This window comes from Chroicocephalus ridibundus, chromosome 8 (assembly GCF_963924245.1).
Source record: "Chroicocephalus ridibundus chromosome 8, bChrRid1.1, whole genome shotgun sequence".
Classification (NCBI taxonomy): domain Eukaryota; kingdom Metazoa; phylum Chordata; class Aves; order Charadriiformes; family Laridae; genus Chroicocephalus; species Chroicocephalus ridibundus.
Genome location: NC_086291.1, coordinates 53,955,883 through 53,970,795, shown reverse-complemented (window position 1 = coordinate 53,970,795; position 14,913 = coordinate 53,955,883). Strand labels below are relative to the sequence as shown.

Sequence of the window (14,913 nt, the reverse complement as noted above, 5' to 3'; positions counted from 1 at the left end):
TGTAGCTTCTGTACCACTCGACAACAAGACACTTGTAGGAAGAAGATAGATATCTACCACTAAATTAGGAAATCCTTTACGTTGACAGTCGCAGTTTCAACAAGTTACTGACCATGATCTTGGAAAAGTATTTGAGTTTTGAAGTGACCAGAAGGTCAATTCTGATTTAGCTTCTGTCAAACTTCTTTTCTTTTTTTAAATGCAAAACTGTTCAGATACCCAAGGAAGTCTTTAATATCAGGACATAAAAGGAGAACTTTATACTGGCACTTTGAAGTTAATTTGAGATTATAATGCCAGTATTTTACTGATTAAAAATATAAAAATGCACTATATTATGTCTTCTGCAGTATAATTAAGCTTATGCATATCAGATGGACCACATTCTTTCCGTCTTTTAAATGCATTCATTGAGATGCAGATGTTGATTTTTCAATAAAGATGTCCAAAGAGGAATTGTAGTATAAATCATGATTTCCAACATTCTGAAGGTTTTACGTTTTCTGTTCATAATTTTTACCATTTTTCTTCTTGTAGCAGGTACTTTTTGTGTCATGATGGTTTATTCTTGTTTCAGGAAATTACCTCCTTATGAAAGAAAAATATTTCCCTTTTTAAACAAAATCTACAACTGTAGTAAACCTATCCTAAAGTGCTTGCCTGGGCTTTTTTGAGGACTGTAAGGGCTGCAAATGAAAACTTGGAGCTTGCTGATGCAGGTTTTTTCCCCTCTCAAACAATCTGCAATATTTTGAATAGTATCTAAAAGACTCATCAGACCCTTAGAATAAACTCCTTGTGATATTGGAATCACTAGAAATTTGCTATTCATTGTACAGCATCCACGGGGTCCTCCACTGAGGAAAACAATGCCCACAGAACTGAAGCAGCAACCTACGTGCTAATCTGTGTTTCAGGAAAATGATAAAAGGAAATGATAAATGTCTTGCTGGGACTGGTGGTACCATTAAATCTCAGGTCACCTGTATGCGTTTCTTATGCTGTGGGAAAAACAGACTCTTCCTACCACTGCCAAAGTTCTGTATTTCTTCAAGTGTGGCTGTCGGTGGGCAGAGTAGGGGTTACGTATAGATTTTCTGTACAATAATTGTGTTACAAAGTCAACCCAGCACATATAGATGGAGTTGTAATGTAGCAGTTCAACAGAAGGAAGACGGATGAGTGGAGAGGATGATGCTCAGCTGATTTAGCCTTCATGACAGAAGGAGATTAATCTATCGATGATATCCAGGTGACTTCCTGATAACAAACTAACTTGAAGGCTTCTACGACAATTTTCTTCCTCAATGACAAATCTCTGGCAGAATTTCTGAATATGCAAATGTGCAGGAAAGTAAGAATTTTGGTTTTTAAAAAAATCTTATTCACGTCAACCGTTAATTATACAAAGTATTGCACACAAAAACAAACTGAAATACATTTTGGGGCTGTCATCATAAACAGCTTCATCAAAGGATGTGAATAAGAAAAAATAGATTTAGTAGGGGAATGTAGCCAAAACAGCTCATTATGACTGTAAAGTGACTTTAATATATACGATTGTATATCAGGGTGATTTGGTGAATCTCTTAACTACAAAAGCTTTATGATGTCTACAGATCATTAAGATAACATTATAGCCTTCCAAAGGCACACAAGGAATTATGACACATGGCAGGAAGTAGGACCTAGATTCCAATGAAAATTTAGAGTAGTATCAGATAAATTCTGGTTTTAGAACTCAATAATTATGCATAGTTCATAAATTGTGACATCAGCTTTTAAATTAGGTCAAGAAAGTTCTGAGTAATACTCAGTTTCTGAGGTTAAAAAAAAAAAACGCGCAGAGCTAAATTTTCAAGCCGTGGTAGACACCGGGGAGTTTGAGTGTGACACAGCATGGAAGTGGCTGTTCTTGTCATTTCAAACCTGACATCTTTGAGCATTTCTCCATTTTTCTGTGTTGATGTTTCTAGGTTGTGGTTGTCTTTGATAAGCGTACACTGTCCTAGCTCTGCTGGCCGCAGTCTCACTACGGTTGCACACCAGTTAAGAATAATGCCCCTTTATATCTCTTTCAAACAAACATAGCTTTTGGTGGAAAAGGGGCACTTTTACATTTTTGAACTTAATGTCTTGATTTCTTCTCCATACAGAGACTCATCTTCCAAAAGTACTTTGAAGCTTTAAAAGTTTGTGACCTGTTTTTGAAAAGTATGGAGCAAGCCACCATTTCTCAGCGGGAATTGTGGATACTTTTTAGAAGCACAGGTCATTGGGCTTTGGTAGAAATTTTCTCTTGGCTGCAGAAGGAACAAAGCTTTCCAGGCTTCAAAACCACTTGTACATAGTTCCTCTTTTGTAGAATACAAATGCACGTGGCTATTAATAGTAATATTTTTGAAGGTTTATTAAACTTATTTTCTGGGATTCAAAGGGTGTTAGTCTGGGGTTTTTTTATACTCAAATATCAGCTGTTTTCTTACACTTACTATAAGCTTGGTAATTTCAGAAAGAATAGACCTGTCTCTTAGTATTCTTTCCTCTGAGAACTGTAGAAATGACATCCTAAAGCAGTAAGTTGAAGAAATTGCCTGGAAGATATTTAAAGATACATCATGTTAAATGGCAAAATATTTAGATGTAATTTTTTGTTGTTTGAAGGCAGTATGCCTTTATGTTCCACGCTTTCTTTTGTATTGAGAAAACATCTGTCTAATTAAATACTTGGCATAAAATGTTTATGCAACTTTTAGTAGATTAGAAGATGTATTGGCTCAGAATATATATAATCAATTCAATATACATGAATGAATATCATATCAAGATAAAACGAGAACATCTCCAGTTCCCAAGAAAAATCTTTATTGCCTGTGATATGACTGGTCCTAATTTTTTAAGCAGCAGTAAATAATAAACAGATGCTGTCGCCGGATTATAATTCACAATTAGAGTTTTAACTGTGCAAACCCCATGTTTGCTTGTCTGATCTGGGGAATTGTACGGTATTAAAAGACGCAAGAAATTTCTTTCTGAAACTGTTCAGTCTCTGTGCAGTCATGGATAATTGAAAGAGATGTGTTCACCTATCATTACCTAGCTTCTGTCTCAGGCCTTTATGAGAAACTCATCTGTGGAATAATAAGCTGCAGCAATCATTTCATCCCCTGGAAAGAATCTCCGATGCAGAATGAGAAATTAACCCAATTACCCTTCTTTCCAAATCATTGCTGGGTACCCTTTCACAAGAAGTGCATCCTTTTCTCAAGGTTGTTATAACTTTGTGACTGGCCAGAGGCAGTGAATTGCTTTTTTCTTTTGTTCCCCCATCCCTCCTCTGCTCTGTTTTACTTCCCTGCCAACCGGGAGCAGTGCCGACAGCTCCACCCCAGAACGTGCAGGTCGAAGCCGTGAACTCCACAACCATCCAGTTCCTCTGGAACCCTCCACCCCAACAGTTCATCAATGGTATTAACCAAGGATACAAGGTAAGGAGAAACATGATTTCTGTATCTTCAAATAACGTTTGCCTTAACGGTCCTGGTATATAACAATTAGGAGTTGAATCTAATAACCTCTGAATCTCCAAAGTGACTGTATATTTTCAGGGGTATCTTACACGAGTGAAATGGAGAGAAGTGGGCAGTTGTTGCTGCTAACATTTGCTAATTTATGCCAGTTCTGCAGCAAAGGGAATTTGTCTATGGCTAGATTTCCTTTGTCATTTACCTGGAGAGTCTCCAAAGCCAAAAAGCAGTTCAATGTCAAACGGTTTGGGAAGTCAGCACAGGAGATATGTCGTGGTGCCACTGAAAATCAACCTTGAGATTTCTATTTACTCTAATGCAAAATTCCCGTTCATTTCATTAGGAACCAAGACATCACGCTAAATATTTGTCTCAACTTCCCCACGGTGATGATTTGGGAGATATAAGAATGTAAAATTTATTAATCATGCTTGATGACACGGAGTTAGCGTGATAAGTCCCTGTTGATGGGGCAACTGGCAATATCTATTACAGTACGCAGAGTAGAGAGTGCTTAACAGAGCACTTGTTGGTACTCTGGCCAGTGGAGTGTATGCTAAGAAGGTAGCTGGAGTGGTTTATTTCTGTCTCTCAGGAAAGGCTGCTTAATAGAAACTCCTTCAACAGTTCAGCAGTAAGGGCATAATAAACGGAGGGTTTAAAAACATTCCTGGAATGCACAAAGAGAAATCTCGTAGGAATCACAGGGCAGGAAACGGGAAGACGGGTACCTTTTACGAGCAGGGAGGAGGAGGGTTGATTTAGGTGTTGGGTGAGCTGAGAGGGATGTGTTGTTCAGAAGATAAGCTGTGAGTTGAGGGATTGTAGGTGGATTTTAGAAGTTTTGGAAGACTTGAGACTTTGTAATTCTCTGTAAGAATTTCTCAAAGTGATGGAGAAACAGACAGGTATGCATGGGAGCTTTAGTATTTTTCCCACCTATACGTTTCTCATAAAAAAACTCCAGTGGTTTCAGAATCCCGCTGCTGAAGTATTATATACGTGTAGATGGGTTTGTCTTTTTTTTTTTTTTTTTTTTTTTTTTTTTTTCCCCCAGAGATAGAATCAGCCCTCAAGACTAGGTGACTGGCAGGGCTGCAAGAATATATCCTGACACCTCAATACAACAGTAGTACTTGGCTTCTCTTCAGACTCCGGAGAATAAAAGCACTTTTTGGGCTCAGTGGACTGCAATGCACTATAATTTGCTGGTGCAAGTCCAAGCACGGTGAGCTCAGTCAGATTTGCAGAAGTCATATTTCAGATTTTTATTCTTTATTTTATTCAAACAGAGTTTCAGCCTCAAGATCCCTAGTCTCATCGCATAGCTACTTCTAGTTTATGTTTCAGTTTCTTCAGCAAAGGTATAAAATAACTGAAATTGTAATTTGTATCTGTCAGCGGTCAGTGAAAACTTTTGAAATGATCAAAATTTCTCTTGGATTTCTTTGATTGCAGTAGATTGCAGCAGCTTTACCGTTTCTGTTTCTCACGGGGACTGTGAATTGCTGTACAAAGTGTGTGTGAAAACATTTCTGTCAGTTCCTCCTTTTGCATAGTTTTTTGTATGATGTATAAATTACTAGCAGTCGAAGCTAGGCCTTCGCTTTTCTGAAGGATTAAACGCATTTTTTCCTTTAACTGACGGAATTGTTCACTTTTATTTTTCACACGTTTCCTGAAGACTGTGCAATGAAATTTATTCAAAAAAGAGTTCAGTCCGCCAAAGTTATAAGTGCCAATTGTAATCCACAAAGGTGATTTAGAAAAGAAAATAAAACTTACTATTCCATCAACCATTTTCCATTTTTATCTTTTCTTTGAAATTTATTTGCATTTCAAGAAGTTGTAAAGTGCACCTTTTTCAAATATGAAATATTCCTAACAAAATTACTCCTTATAGTCCCCTAACTGTGCTTTCTGATTATCAGAAACTATAGACATTGGCTAAATGTCTCAAATATGGCTCATTTATTTCTGGCATCTATTCATGTTTATGAGCCTGAAATCAATACAAGTAGCACGATTTACACAGATACCGAGTAAGGCCTAGAATTTTAACATGCTTGTACAAGCCACAAGATAAGGATTTTTTGACACAATAAAAATTTCATAAGCGCTTTAAAGCTTTAGACCCTTAAGCTGTTAGGGCGCTTTCAAAAATTGTTTTAAAGTTTCAAAGTCATTTGCCAAAAATGAATTTTTTAAGTCCTCATTTAGGTACCTACACGTAAGGTATACTCCACTCTAAAACATATTGATCACCGAGAAGATCCACTGAGATGAGTGAAACCTGGAAGAACTGAGCACATCTGACAAGCACGCTACTTTAAATGCGTGAAAATGTCTTCAGCAGTCTCACTTTTGGGACCCAGATGTTGAAAATTGTAGTAATCATCTTTACAACCATTTTCTATTCTTTCCGTTGTCCCAGAACCACTTGAATCATTCCCAGTTTGGATATCCCCAAACCACCGAACATCGTAATACTCTTCGCCTGTTAGGCAGGGCTGGTCAATGGGTGCCGGGGGGCTGCGGGAGGGGAAGGAGATTTCCCCTCTCTCTCTCCCCCTCTATCCCGCTAACTTCCCCAGCACATGGAATCTTTAAAGGAACCCCAAAATAAGATACAGCGTTTGTCTCAGAGTAGCACTTGAAAGTACTTTTCTTCCTTCGGCTTCCTCTCAGCAGCACAAACCGTCCAGGCTGGTCCGAGCAGCCCAGAGAGAGACGAAAGACTCACGTCGTACAAATAATCATTCGTGATAATTTTGGCATTGTGGAGTAGCAGACACTGAGCGCTGCAATACCTCCACGGTATCAGTGTATCCCCCATCGCTAGTGAGTGTTATACACATCCCTCCAGTTATCATAGTAACAGCGTTACATCCATCTGTTCAGCGTCAGAGCCGACAGTAGTTTAACAGCATTGCTTGTTTTTTTACAATCAGATTAAGATGGTTTTGGCAGCCAAGCATACTTCGATTCCAAAGAGACACAACTTCTAACGAGATCTCACCCGTGTTGAAATTTTCTAGCTTCTAGCCTGGCCAGTGGATGCTCCAGAGACTGTGACTGTGGTCACCATTGCTCCAGACTTTCATGGGGTTCACAGCGGCTGCATCACCAACCTGAAGAAATACACCACGTACTACACCTCGGTTCTCTGCTTCACCACACCTGGCGATGGACCACGAAGCACGCCCCAGCTCCTGCGCACCCTCGAAGACAGTGAGTAGTCAGCACTGGTAGAGAATCTCAGGGCTCGGATTTCGTTTGGTTGGACAGAAAAGCCAGCAGTTTCAAATCTAGGCACTTAAAATTGGATCTTGGGTTCGCCATCAGTTTGTCATATCTTGTCAAGTTACTTTGCATCAGACGATGACCTCAGCCAGTTGTCCGTGTGTGTTCTTTTAGCCTGCGGCAAATGAAAGGCGTTCGATTTTTTTTTTCGTTACGGACTAAACCTGGATGAATTTTTTTACATTGGTCAGAAGCGGAAAGGTTCATAGTCTGGTTCAGCTAGCACACAACGCGTTCTTTATGTCTGTGAGCCCATATGATCTTAAATCCGTGTTCAGGCATCCAAATAAATATGAATTGATCTTCTTAGGAGCTGAGCGCTGGAACTTCCCGTGGAGGTCAATGATTAATTTATGATTGTTTCCTTCTGTTATTCAATATATTGAAAATGTCTATATCTATATTATATTGCAAGTGTTTGTATAAAAGAAGCAGAATCATAACAGTGCAGTAACTTTTATTCTGCAAAACTGGAGTCAGATTCACAGGATGAAATAAGAGGAGCTGGATAGTTTAGCATAGAAATTATTTCCTCCATCAGAAAATGTTTTGGCCTCTGTGGCCTGGTGGAAGTGTTTGCTCAAGACATATTTGGGACTTGCAAGTCTAGCGTTGTCTCTGATGCAGATAATTAAATTGCGGTGACCCTCATAGCCAACTGTGTGTCCATGGTGATCTTGGCTCTGGCCAGCGCTTCGGTATCTTCCTGTCACGGAGCATCATAAACACCAACGCGCATTTTCAGATCCAAATCAAGATAAAAAAAAAATATCTACTACATCCATTAAGGTGTTGTTTTTAGAAATACTATGTTGCCTTAATAGGGGTCTTTTAGGTTAGTCGGTGTTCCCATAAAGAAAAATCTGATTATCATTAACGTTGACAGAAGTGAGGCTCCAAGTGCTAACCCAGTTTTTCCTGAGATACTCTTGAAAGAATGTGAAGAAAATTAAGTACTTTCCCATGGATTTTCCTTTCGTGGTCAGTCTCCTCCATCTGCTCGACCTCTGTCCCAAGAGCAGGCTGTAGACTTAAACTAGAAGATCACAAAGACTTAACTACCAGAAATCTATGTGAACTATTAATATAAACTCTTAACGTGTTTGACTGGGGTTGGAGCAAAAGGCATGGAGGAGAGAGAAACCTGAGTTAGGTTCCTGTGTGTAGTATTAACTTTTTTGCCTGTTTTCCTAAGGAAATGAGGCTTTTGACAAAGGTGGTTTGTAAATGTGTCTGACTGTCTGTCTTAGGTCCATCTGTCTTAGGTCCACCTGTCTTTCTCCCTCCAATGACGTTTGAACCCTGCGGCTAATTTCAGTGAGTACGGAAGAGTAAGAGACCAAAGATATGAGACTCCTAAGATTTCATGAAAATTAATCGGCTGGGAAGAGGAAAGAGACTATTAAAATTTCTGCTGAAGGAAAGGCTGCAGAAATGAGCCTTAAGAGACTTTGCGCCAAGGGGGAGAAGGGGCACAGTCAAGGCAGTGGGAGCGTCTCAGGGAAATGCTGGGATCACGTGCCATTTTAAACACAAGAATATTCCATCACGAAACATAAAACGAGAAAGCCAGGCTTATCTTTTGTAAAACATCTAAAACATTTCTTGGTGTACGCAGCTGTATGCTGCTTGGAGATGAGCAGGAGGCTTTTTGTTTTTTATTTTGGTCCTTCAGAATCGCTTTCCTTGGTTTTCATGGTGACTGAGAAGTTAAGTGCAGGATGGTATAAATGCATCTTTGTGGAGAACTCGTTGAATCAAAGTTGCTTCAGGATTTATGTGGTGGGAAAAAAGATTTGAAAGGGCTGTCACTCGTGTTCTCAGGTGATAATTTTCTGTCTATATAGCAAAGTTAGGCAATCCTTTAGAAAAAAATAGTGCAAACAGATCTGTGTGCTGATGAACTATGGGTCAAATAAAACCCGACATCCAGTCAGAAGCAACGTGTCTTGGCGTGGAGTAACCTGCACCTGTTTTTCATTATGACATTAAAACCAGGCTGCAACTGCAGGCGCTAATTGGAGTAAAGCTTTGCGAGTCTGCGGTTTGCACGTCTGCAGATACGCGGTCCCGCACAGTGCACAATTGCTGTGCTCTTGTTGGGCACTCCTGAGATCGCTACCAGATCAGCAATTCTTTCTGTAATGCTTTGGCTACTAGATAGCGCAGAGTGCATTTGGAAATATTCCTCGCTAGGATTGCAGAATTGCAAATGTGGTTGTAGCCGACCTACTGGCAGGCTTTTTTTTTTTTTTTTTTTTTTTTTGGTCATAGCTGGAGGGGAATGAGAAACCGGACTAAAGTGAAGAGGAAACAAAATATGAAATTGCAGACGAGAAATTGCCAACTGATGTCAGTGGAGCTGGAGGACACTCGGGCAGGGATCCAATGACAGAAGCACAGTGAATATAAAGTGAACAAAAACTCCTTTTTCCAGTACATCGATTGAAGAGAGAACAGCAGTTGGATCAAAAATCAGTCAGGATGTCTTCCTTGAAGATCAAAATTGAGGGAGGATGGCATATTCTTGACAGTCATTCCATTTTATGCTCTTTCATTGCACACTAGGGAGCTGAAATTTTTAAGAGCTCTTGAGCTACATCATAAAAATCCTTTAAAAGTTTCACACACTTGTATTCATTTTACAGAAGACTGTTGCCATTATGCTGGACGTTTTTAGAGTTGTTTGGAGGGAATCTGTCCAAGCAGTGGCTCAGGGACTCTGCCCTTGCTTTGACCTTGCGTAGCCACAAGGCTCTTCCCAGGTGAGGGGGTGCCGGTGGTGCTGCTGCAGCCCTCGGGCCAGACGAGCTGCACGCAGCAGCACAGGTAGATGCCACACGCCGTCGTTGAGGGTAAACAGCAAACGCAATCGCTTCCAGGATTGCCAGCTTGATTGTTCTAATTAGGTTAGATCAAGAAGAGAGGCAGAGAACAAGTTGCCTGCAAGTCTCCTGCTGCCACTCTCTAGTTCCCCGCACAGCCGGGATGATGACTGGATAAAATAATTTATGTGATGATAGCCAGAGCGCTTCTTAACACCTTGCAGTCTCCCCTGCAGCTCTCGCTGATGTTTCCAGCAGGCTTCCCTTGGCCCGGCTCAGTGTTTTATTTCTTCAGCCCTAACCTTGCCACATGAACGGGATCAGAAGTACGTGGGGTTCTCCTGCTAACAGATTTCCTTTTCTGATTGCCAGAGCCAGGAGCGGTGGGACACCTGAGTTTCACTGAGATTCTGGACACGTCTCTCAAGGTCAGCTGGCAAGAACCTGTAGAGAAAAATGGCATCATTACAGGCAAGTATCGGCTGCTATCTCCTTTTTTTTTTTATTTATTTATTTAAGTATGTGTATCATTGCAGTGAAAAAATGTTGGCGTAATAGAGCATTTAGGGAGAACTGGCTACTGGCTTCCTGGTCCCTCTTTTGGGTAATTGAAATGTCAGCTGGGGCACGTTATAGAAAATACGGGTCCAATTACTGGTTGCTCATGATTGTGGTCACTGAAAAGGCAGTCTGTATTAGAAATCAGCTCCCCGTGGAGATTCTGGTCTTGTTAAACCTTCCGAGACCTCTACCTGTGCTAGTAAATTTCTGAAACTTTGTGAGACAGTGTTTGGCCTTTGCCCCAAAGGTGGGGGGTTCCTACGTGGAGTTTCCAGCTGCAAAATCCGGGTTGGCGTTGCTAAGATCCGCAATCAAGCCCGAGCCTGAAATCAGCGGTATCCTTCATCTGTGATCAAGTGGTCTGGCTGTGGGCTGCGTGACAGAATTTGCATGTCATTACTTAATTTTGTATGAACCGTCACAAGGGTTCAGAACTCTCTTGTTCCTCTTTGATGAGCTTGCCATTTGACAAGCTATTTATCTATTTGCTGTATGCCAGTGTAGATACAACACCAGCAACTTCATTATTTTTCATAAAGGAAGCTATAAATAGTTGAGAAAAACTCTAGTTCTTATCAACAGAGGCAATATTGTTTTCAGAGGGGAAACTATTACAGCTGCACAGGATGGACATTCCATTTAACAAAGGCTCTCAAGGTTTTAAAGTGCAAGGCAGCTCCCAAATTTTAAATTACTGGAGATAAAAATCATAGTCGGGAGGGGAGAAGATCATTTCACACGGATCAAAATGTTTTCTTTTGGGAGCATTGACATTGAAATGTTGAATTTTTATTTAAAAAAAAAAAGTATTATAATTTGTAAAAAAAAATATTACATTTTAGGAGTTTAAAAAAAATAATCAGAGTTTCTGACTCCTGAACATTGAAATGTTGTATCAGTCTAGTTTCCTGGGGCATTTTAACTTTGACAGGTCTAATTATGTTGGTAGGACTTGCACTTGTCAGTGTTTTCTCTGTGTATCTGTAACACGCACCATTTGTACAAGCGTCTTCAGTGCTGTTTATAGTGTCTGTGGAGTCCTTACGCAGCCCATCTTCTGCCTTTACGCCATAGTGACCTTCCTGAAATATGCATTGATTTAAGTGGTTCCAGAACAGAAACTAATGTCTTCTGAAAGCAGAGCAGTATTGATTCAATGAAGATGGCCAAAGCCTTCAAGCCCGAGGGCTTAAATCTAGGTACCTAAATCCAAGTCGAGCTATCTGATGATGTAATACTCATCCTTGTTAAGCGCAAATTAGCAGCACTGCACTTAGTGTTGCAGAATCGCTTTGCTAGAAACGAGCTGCTGCCTCCCAGAATGGGTGGAAACCCCGTGGAGCACGACGATGGACCGTGTTATACTTGGGGCAAGTTGTTTCAGAAAGAATTAACTCCAGAAGCCCCATTGTTCATGAAGAAACACCAGTGTAAAAGTGCCTGGCAAAGTTTATAAGGAAAAAGAAACATCTTTAATGATGCAAATTACATTTGGGCCGGAAGAAAAGAATAGAAAAATTGTTCATGCCCTGAGTATCTCAAAGGTTTATAGAAGGCTGCATGGGGATCTGAGTGCTTAGGGAGGCAATTATTCTTCATTTCTGCTCGTTGATATCTTTACTGGACCTTCTTGTTCCCTGCGCCGGGGCTGGGGGGAGGCGAGGCGAGGGTGGTGCCCGGCAGCCAGCCCGCTCCGGGAAATTGCCCATTACTCTTGCTGTAAATTTCAGTATCTTCCTCCTTCTCTCAGTAAACATTGATTTATGAGGACCTGGATGTAGACGGACAGTTTGTGATTGGGTGTACTGCTCTCCTGTAGAGAATTTACTCCAGATCAACAGAAAATTATTTCTGAAACTCCTCTGGTCATTAGTTTCCGTTAGGCAGCGTTTTGCGGCGCGGCTGCCGTGCCGGAGCGTGCGGGAGGGCTCTGTGGCACCTCTCCTGCTCTCCCTCACGCTGGAGCCAGAGGAAACTCCCCCAGCCCCGGCCGGCTGGACTCCCCCGCGCACATTTCTGACAGCCATCGCGTCGGTAAAACAGAGAGCGCATTTTTACCAACCGCGTGTCCTAAAGTTCTGCCCATCTGTCAGTCATCGTGGCTTAAGTGCTACTTGGGGGTACGGAGGATGTTGTTCCTTTCCTTCAGCATTTTTTTTTTTTTATCTGTTTTTGTTATGCATGATTACATTTGGCTTTGTGTCTGCTCGGTATGTACGTATGCATTTTCTGTTTGCGTTTTTTTTTTTATGTGACTAGAATTTAACTGTACTTTGGGGAGTGAAATACCCATCAGTAAATGCTGCCTCTTTGCCTTTTCTTCAATTTGCATGGGAACTCAGGATATTTTTCCTGGTGAACGTTTTTTTCAGTAAATGAGTGCATAGAGACTATGTGCCTAATGGGTGGGAAAGCTGGGTCTCATCCCTCTAGTCGCAAGGGAGAAAACATAACATTCTCAAAAAATAATCACTGACATTTGATGTATATCCAAAGCTTATCCAGACGGGAGAGAAGATATCTCAGTCACTCAAGATTGCCTAGTGCATGGTGGATGGGATGAAACTTTCGATGGTTTGTAAGCAGCAAATGGATAGGGAGAGCATTAGAAGTCCTCTGATTATTTTCTGGTTATTTATTGCTTTGAGCAACCCATTTTGTTTTGTTCTGAGGTGACGCTCCTCGATTCCCTCTGCCAGCCCATGCGTAGGGTTCAGAGCAGGCGTCGCAGGCTTGTCCCCAGCTCCCGGGCAGACAGATGAGCCGTGGCACGGCCCTTGCCCAGGCTCTGCTCCATCCATGGCTGCAGACGGACGTGCTGCCGGCTGGGGACATGGCTGCCAGGTTTGTGTCCTCTGGGAAGCGGGGAGAGGTGCAATTGTCCCTTCCTTGGGCTCGTTCTCATTCTTCCACATCGCCCTGTCTGGAGCAAACGTGGCATCCACGGCTTTTGGAAGATAGGGGTGTTGGAGATGGTCGTTCTATTTCCAACTGCTTCGTGTCTCTTCACTGAATAGAGTGGGCAGTCACCCCCCATCTTTCTGTTTGCCCTCTATTAGTAAAGTCCTTAAACTTTGTCAAATCTTCGTACAGATAGTAATCCTGCCCGTGCTACGTAAACTCTGATCACTGGTAAATAATCCTCAAGCCTTTTCAGAGAACCTCAAAACATCACAGTGTCTCTGAGATATGGGTAAATTACTGACTTAATTAGTTCCCATACAGACAGTTAGTTAAACCTGGCTCCAGATGAGCATTCCGGAGTTTTTCCCCTGCCCCTAGGTAGTGCGTAGTCAGACAGGCGGTTACGGTGTAGCTGGAATGGTTGAAGTATCACCTCTCTTTATCGCTGCCCCCTCACCTGAAACATCATTACACGAGTACTCCGAGCCCGTTTTCATGCCAAAAAAGGTTAACAGGATTCTCTGTCAGTGATGGCAGCCCTCACTGGAGGAAGGATAATGCCCCCCTCCTCTCGCAGAAATATTTGTCTCACCATGCTTTCAGTTCATGAGACGATGTTTCCCTGTTGATCAACACCATAAGGTATTTTGCTATGTCAATTTGTATATGTTAATCGGCTTATCGTGTTTGGGTTTGGTTTTTTTTTTTTAAAAAAAGGAAAAAAAGCCCTCATGCCCCCCAGCTGGTCTGAATTCCTCATCTTAGATGATGGGAACAGGAACCCAGTAGGGAGTTTCTCTAGCCAGCTTGCCTGGCGCATGGTTCACTCGGTGGGGTTCCTTTCTGTTAGTCCTTTTCACTCACTTCCATTTCACAGGCATTCAAGAGCTACGTGTACTTTTTTTCCTTCCCCCCCTTGAGTCAAATCACAAAGAAAGCTGCAATCAAGCAAACTTTTCAGACACGCTCTCTGGAGACTGCCACAGTAAGGTTCAAATGGGTTCAAACGAGAATAAAGTGGGACTGGGCAGGAGGAGGACAAGCAGATTTGGAGGTAAAATTGAGCAAATCAGACAGTAGAAAGTTTCAAAAGTTCTTGGAAGGCAAATGGTTATAAAAGTGCTAAAAAGGAAAGCCTGGTTACAAGAGAAGAAACATGGAGGTCAGGGCGAGTGCAGTTTTGGACAATACATTGGCTCCACTATGGTTTTGAATGAAAGGATAATGATTCACCCTGCTAAAGGATTTGTGCAAGGAACAAGCAGTGGGGAGTAGAGGTTTTTCGGTTCCTAGAAGATTCCCACAATGTTCCTGCCTGATTGTTATTGTCGGATTTGTAAGTATTTCTAGATATAAAGCAGTCAAAGTTACTTCAGCCTGGAAGGGGAGTAGCCCCGCTAGGCACGTATAGATTTTTTTTAATTAGATATTCTAGCTGGTGAGATATGTTATATTTTCCAGTGTTTCTTCCTGTTCGCTTCGTGGAGTTCACAAAATGAAAGTCCACCCTTCTGCAAGATTATCCCCAGGTTTCCTAGCCATTTCATAGCAAGCGCTGCGTAGTCATAGAAAAAGAGACAGACTGTTGAGACTCCTTCTCCTCCCCCATCTCTAATCTGATGGGCAGATGATACCCCATGGGGAACCTGCAGCAATTGCTTCTTGGAAATAACAATATTAGAAAAACACTCGAGTACTTTTAGCCAGTGTTTACTTCAACTTTTTTTTTCCTGCTTATAAAAGGTGTCTATAATGGAGCAGAGTAGGAAAGAAGTCATACCACCGTTTGACCA

At 41.5% G+C, this 14,913-nt stretch overlaps 1 protein-coding gene across 8 annotated transcripts in view; it reads left to right on the top strand.

The window, feature by feature from the left end:
- Positions 1-14,913, top strand: part of SDK1 (sidekick cell adhesion molecule 1) — a 411,549-nt gene that overhangs the window by 297,558 nt on the left and 99,078 nt on the right. For all 8 annotated transcript variants that reach the window (XM_063343255.1, XM_063343252.1, XM_063343253.1 and 5 more), the window contains exons 19-21: positions 3,373-3,488; positions 6,566-6,758; positions 10,028-10,126. In XM_063343255.1, coding sequence (XP_063199325.1) covers positions 3,373-3,488; positions 6,566-6,758; positions 10,028-10,126 — 408 coding nt within the window. The remainder of the gene's footprint in view (positions 1-3,372; positions 3,489-6,565; positions 6,759-10,027; positions 10,127-14,913) is intronic.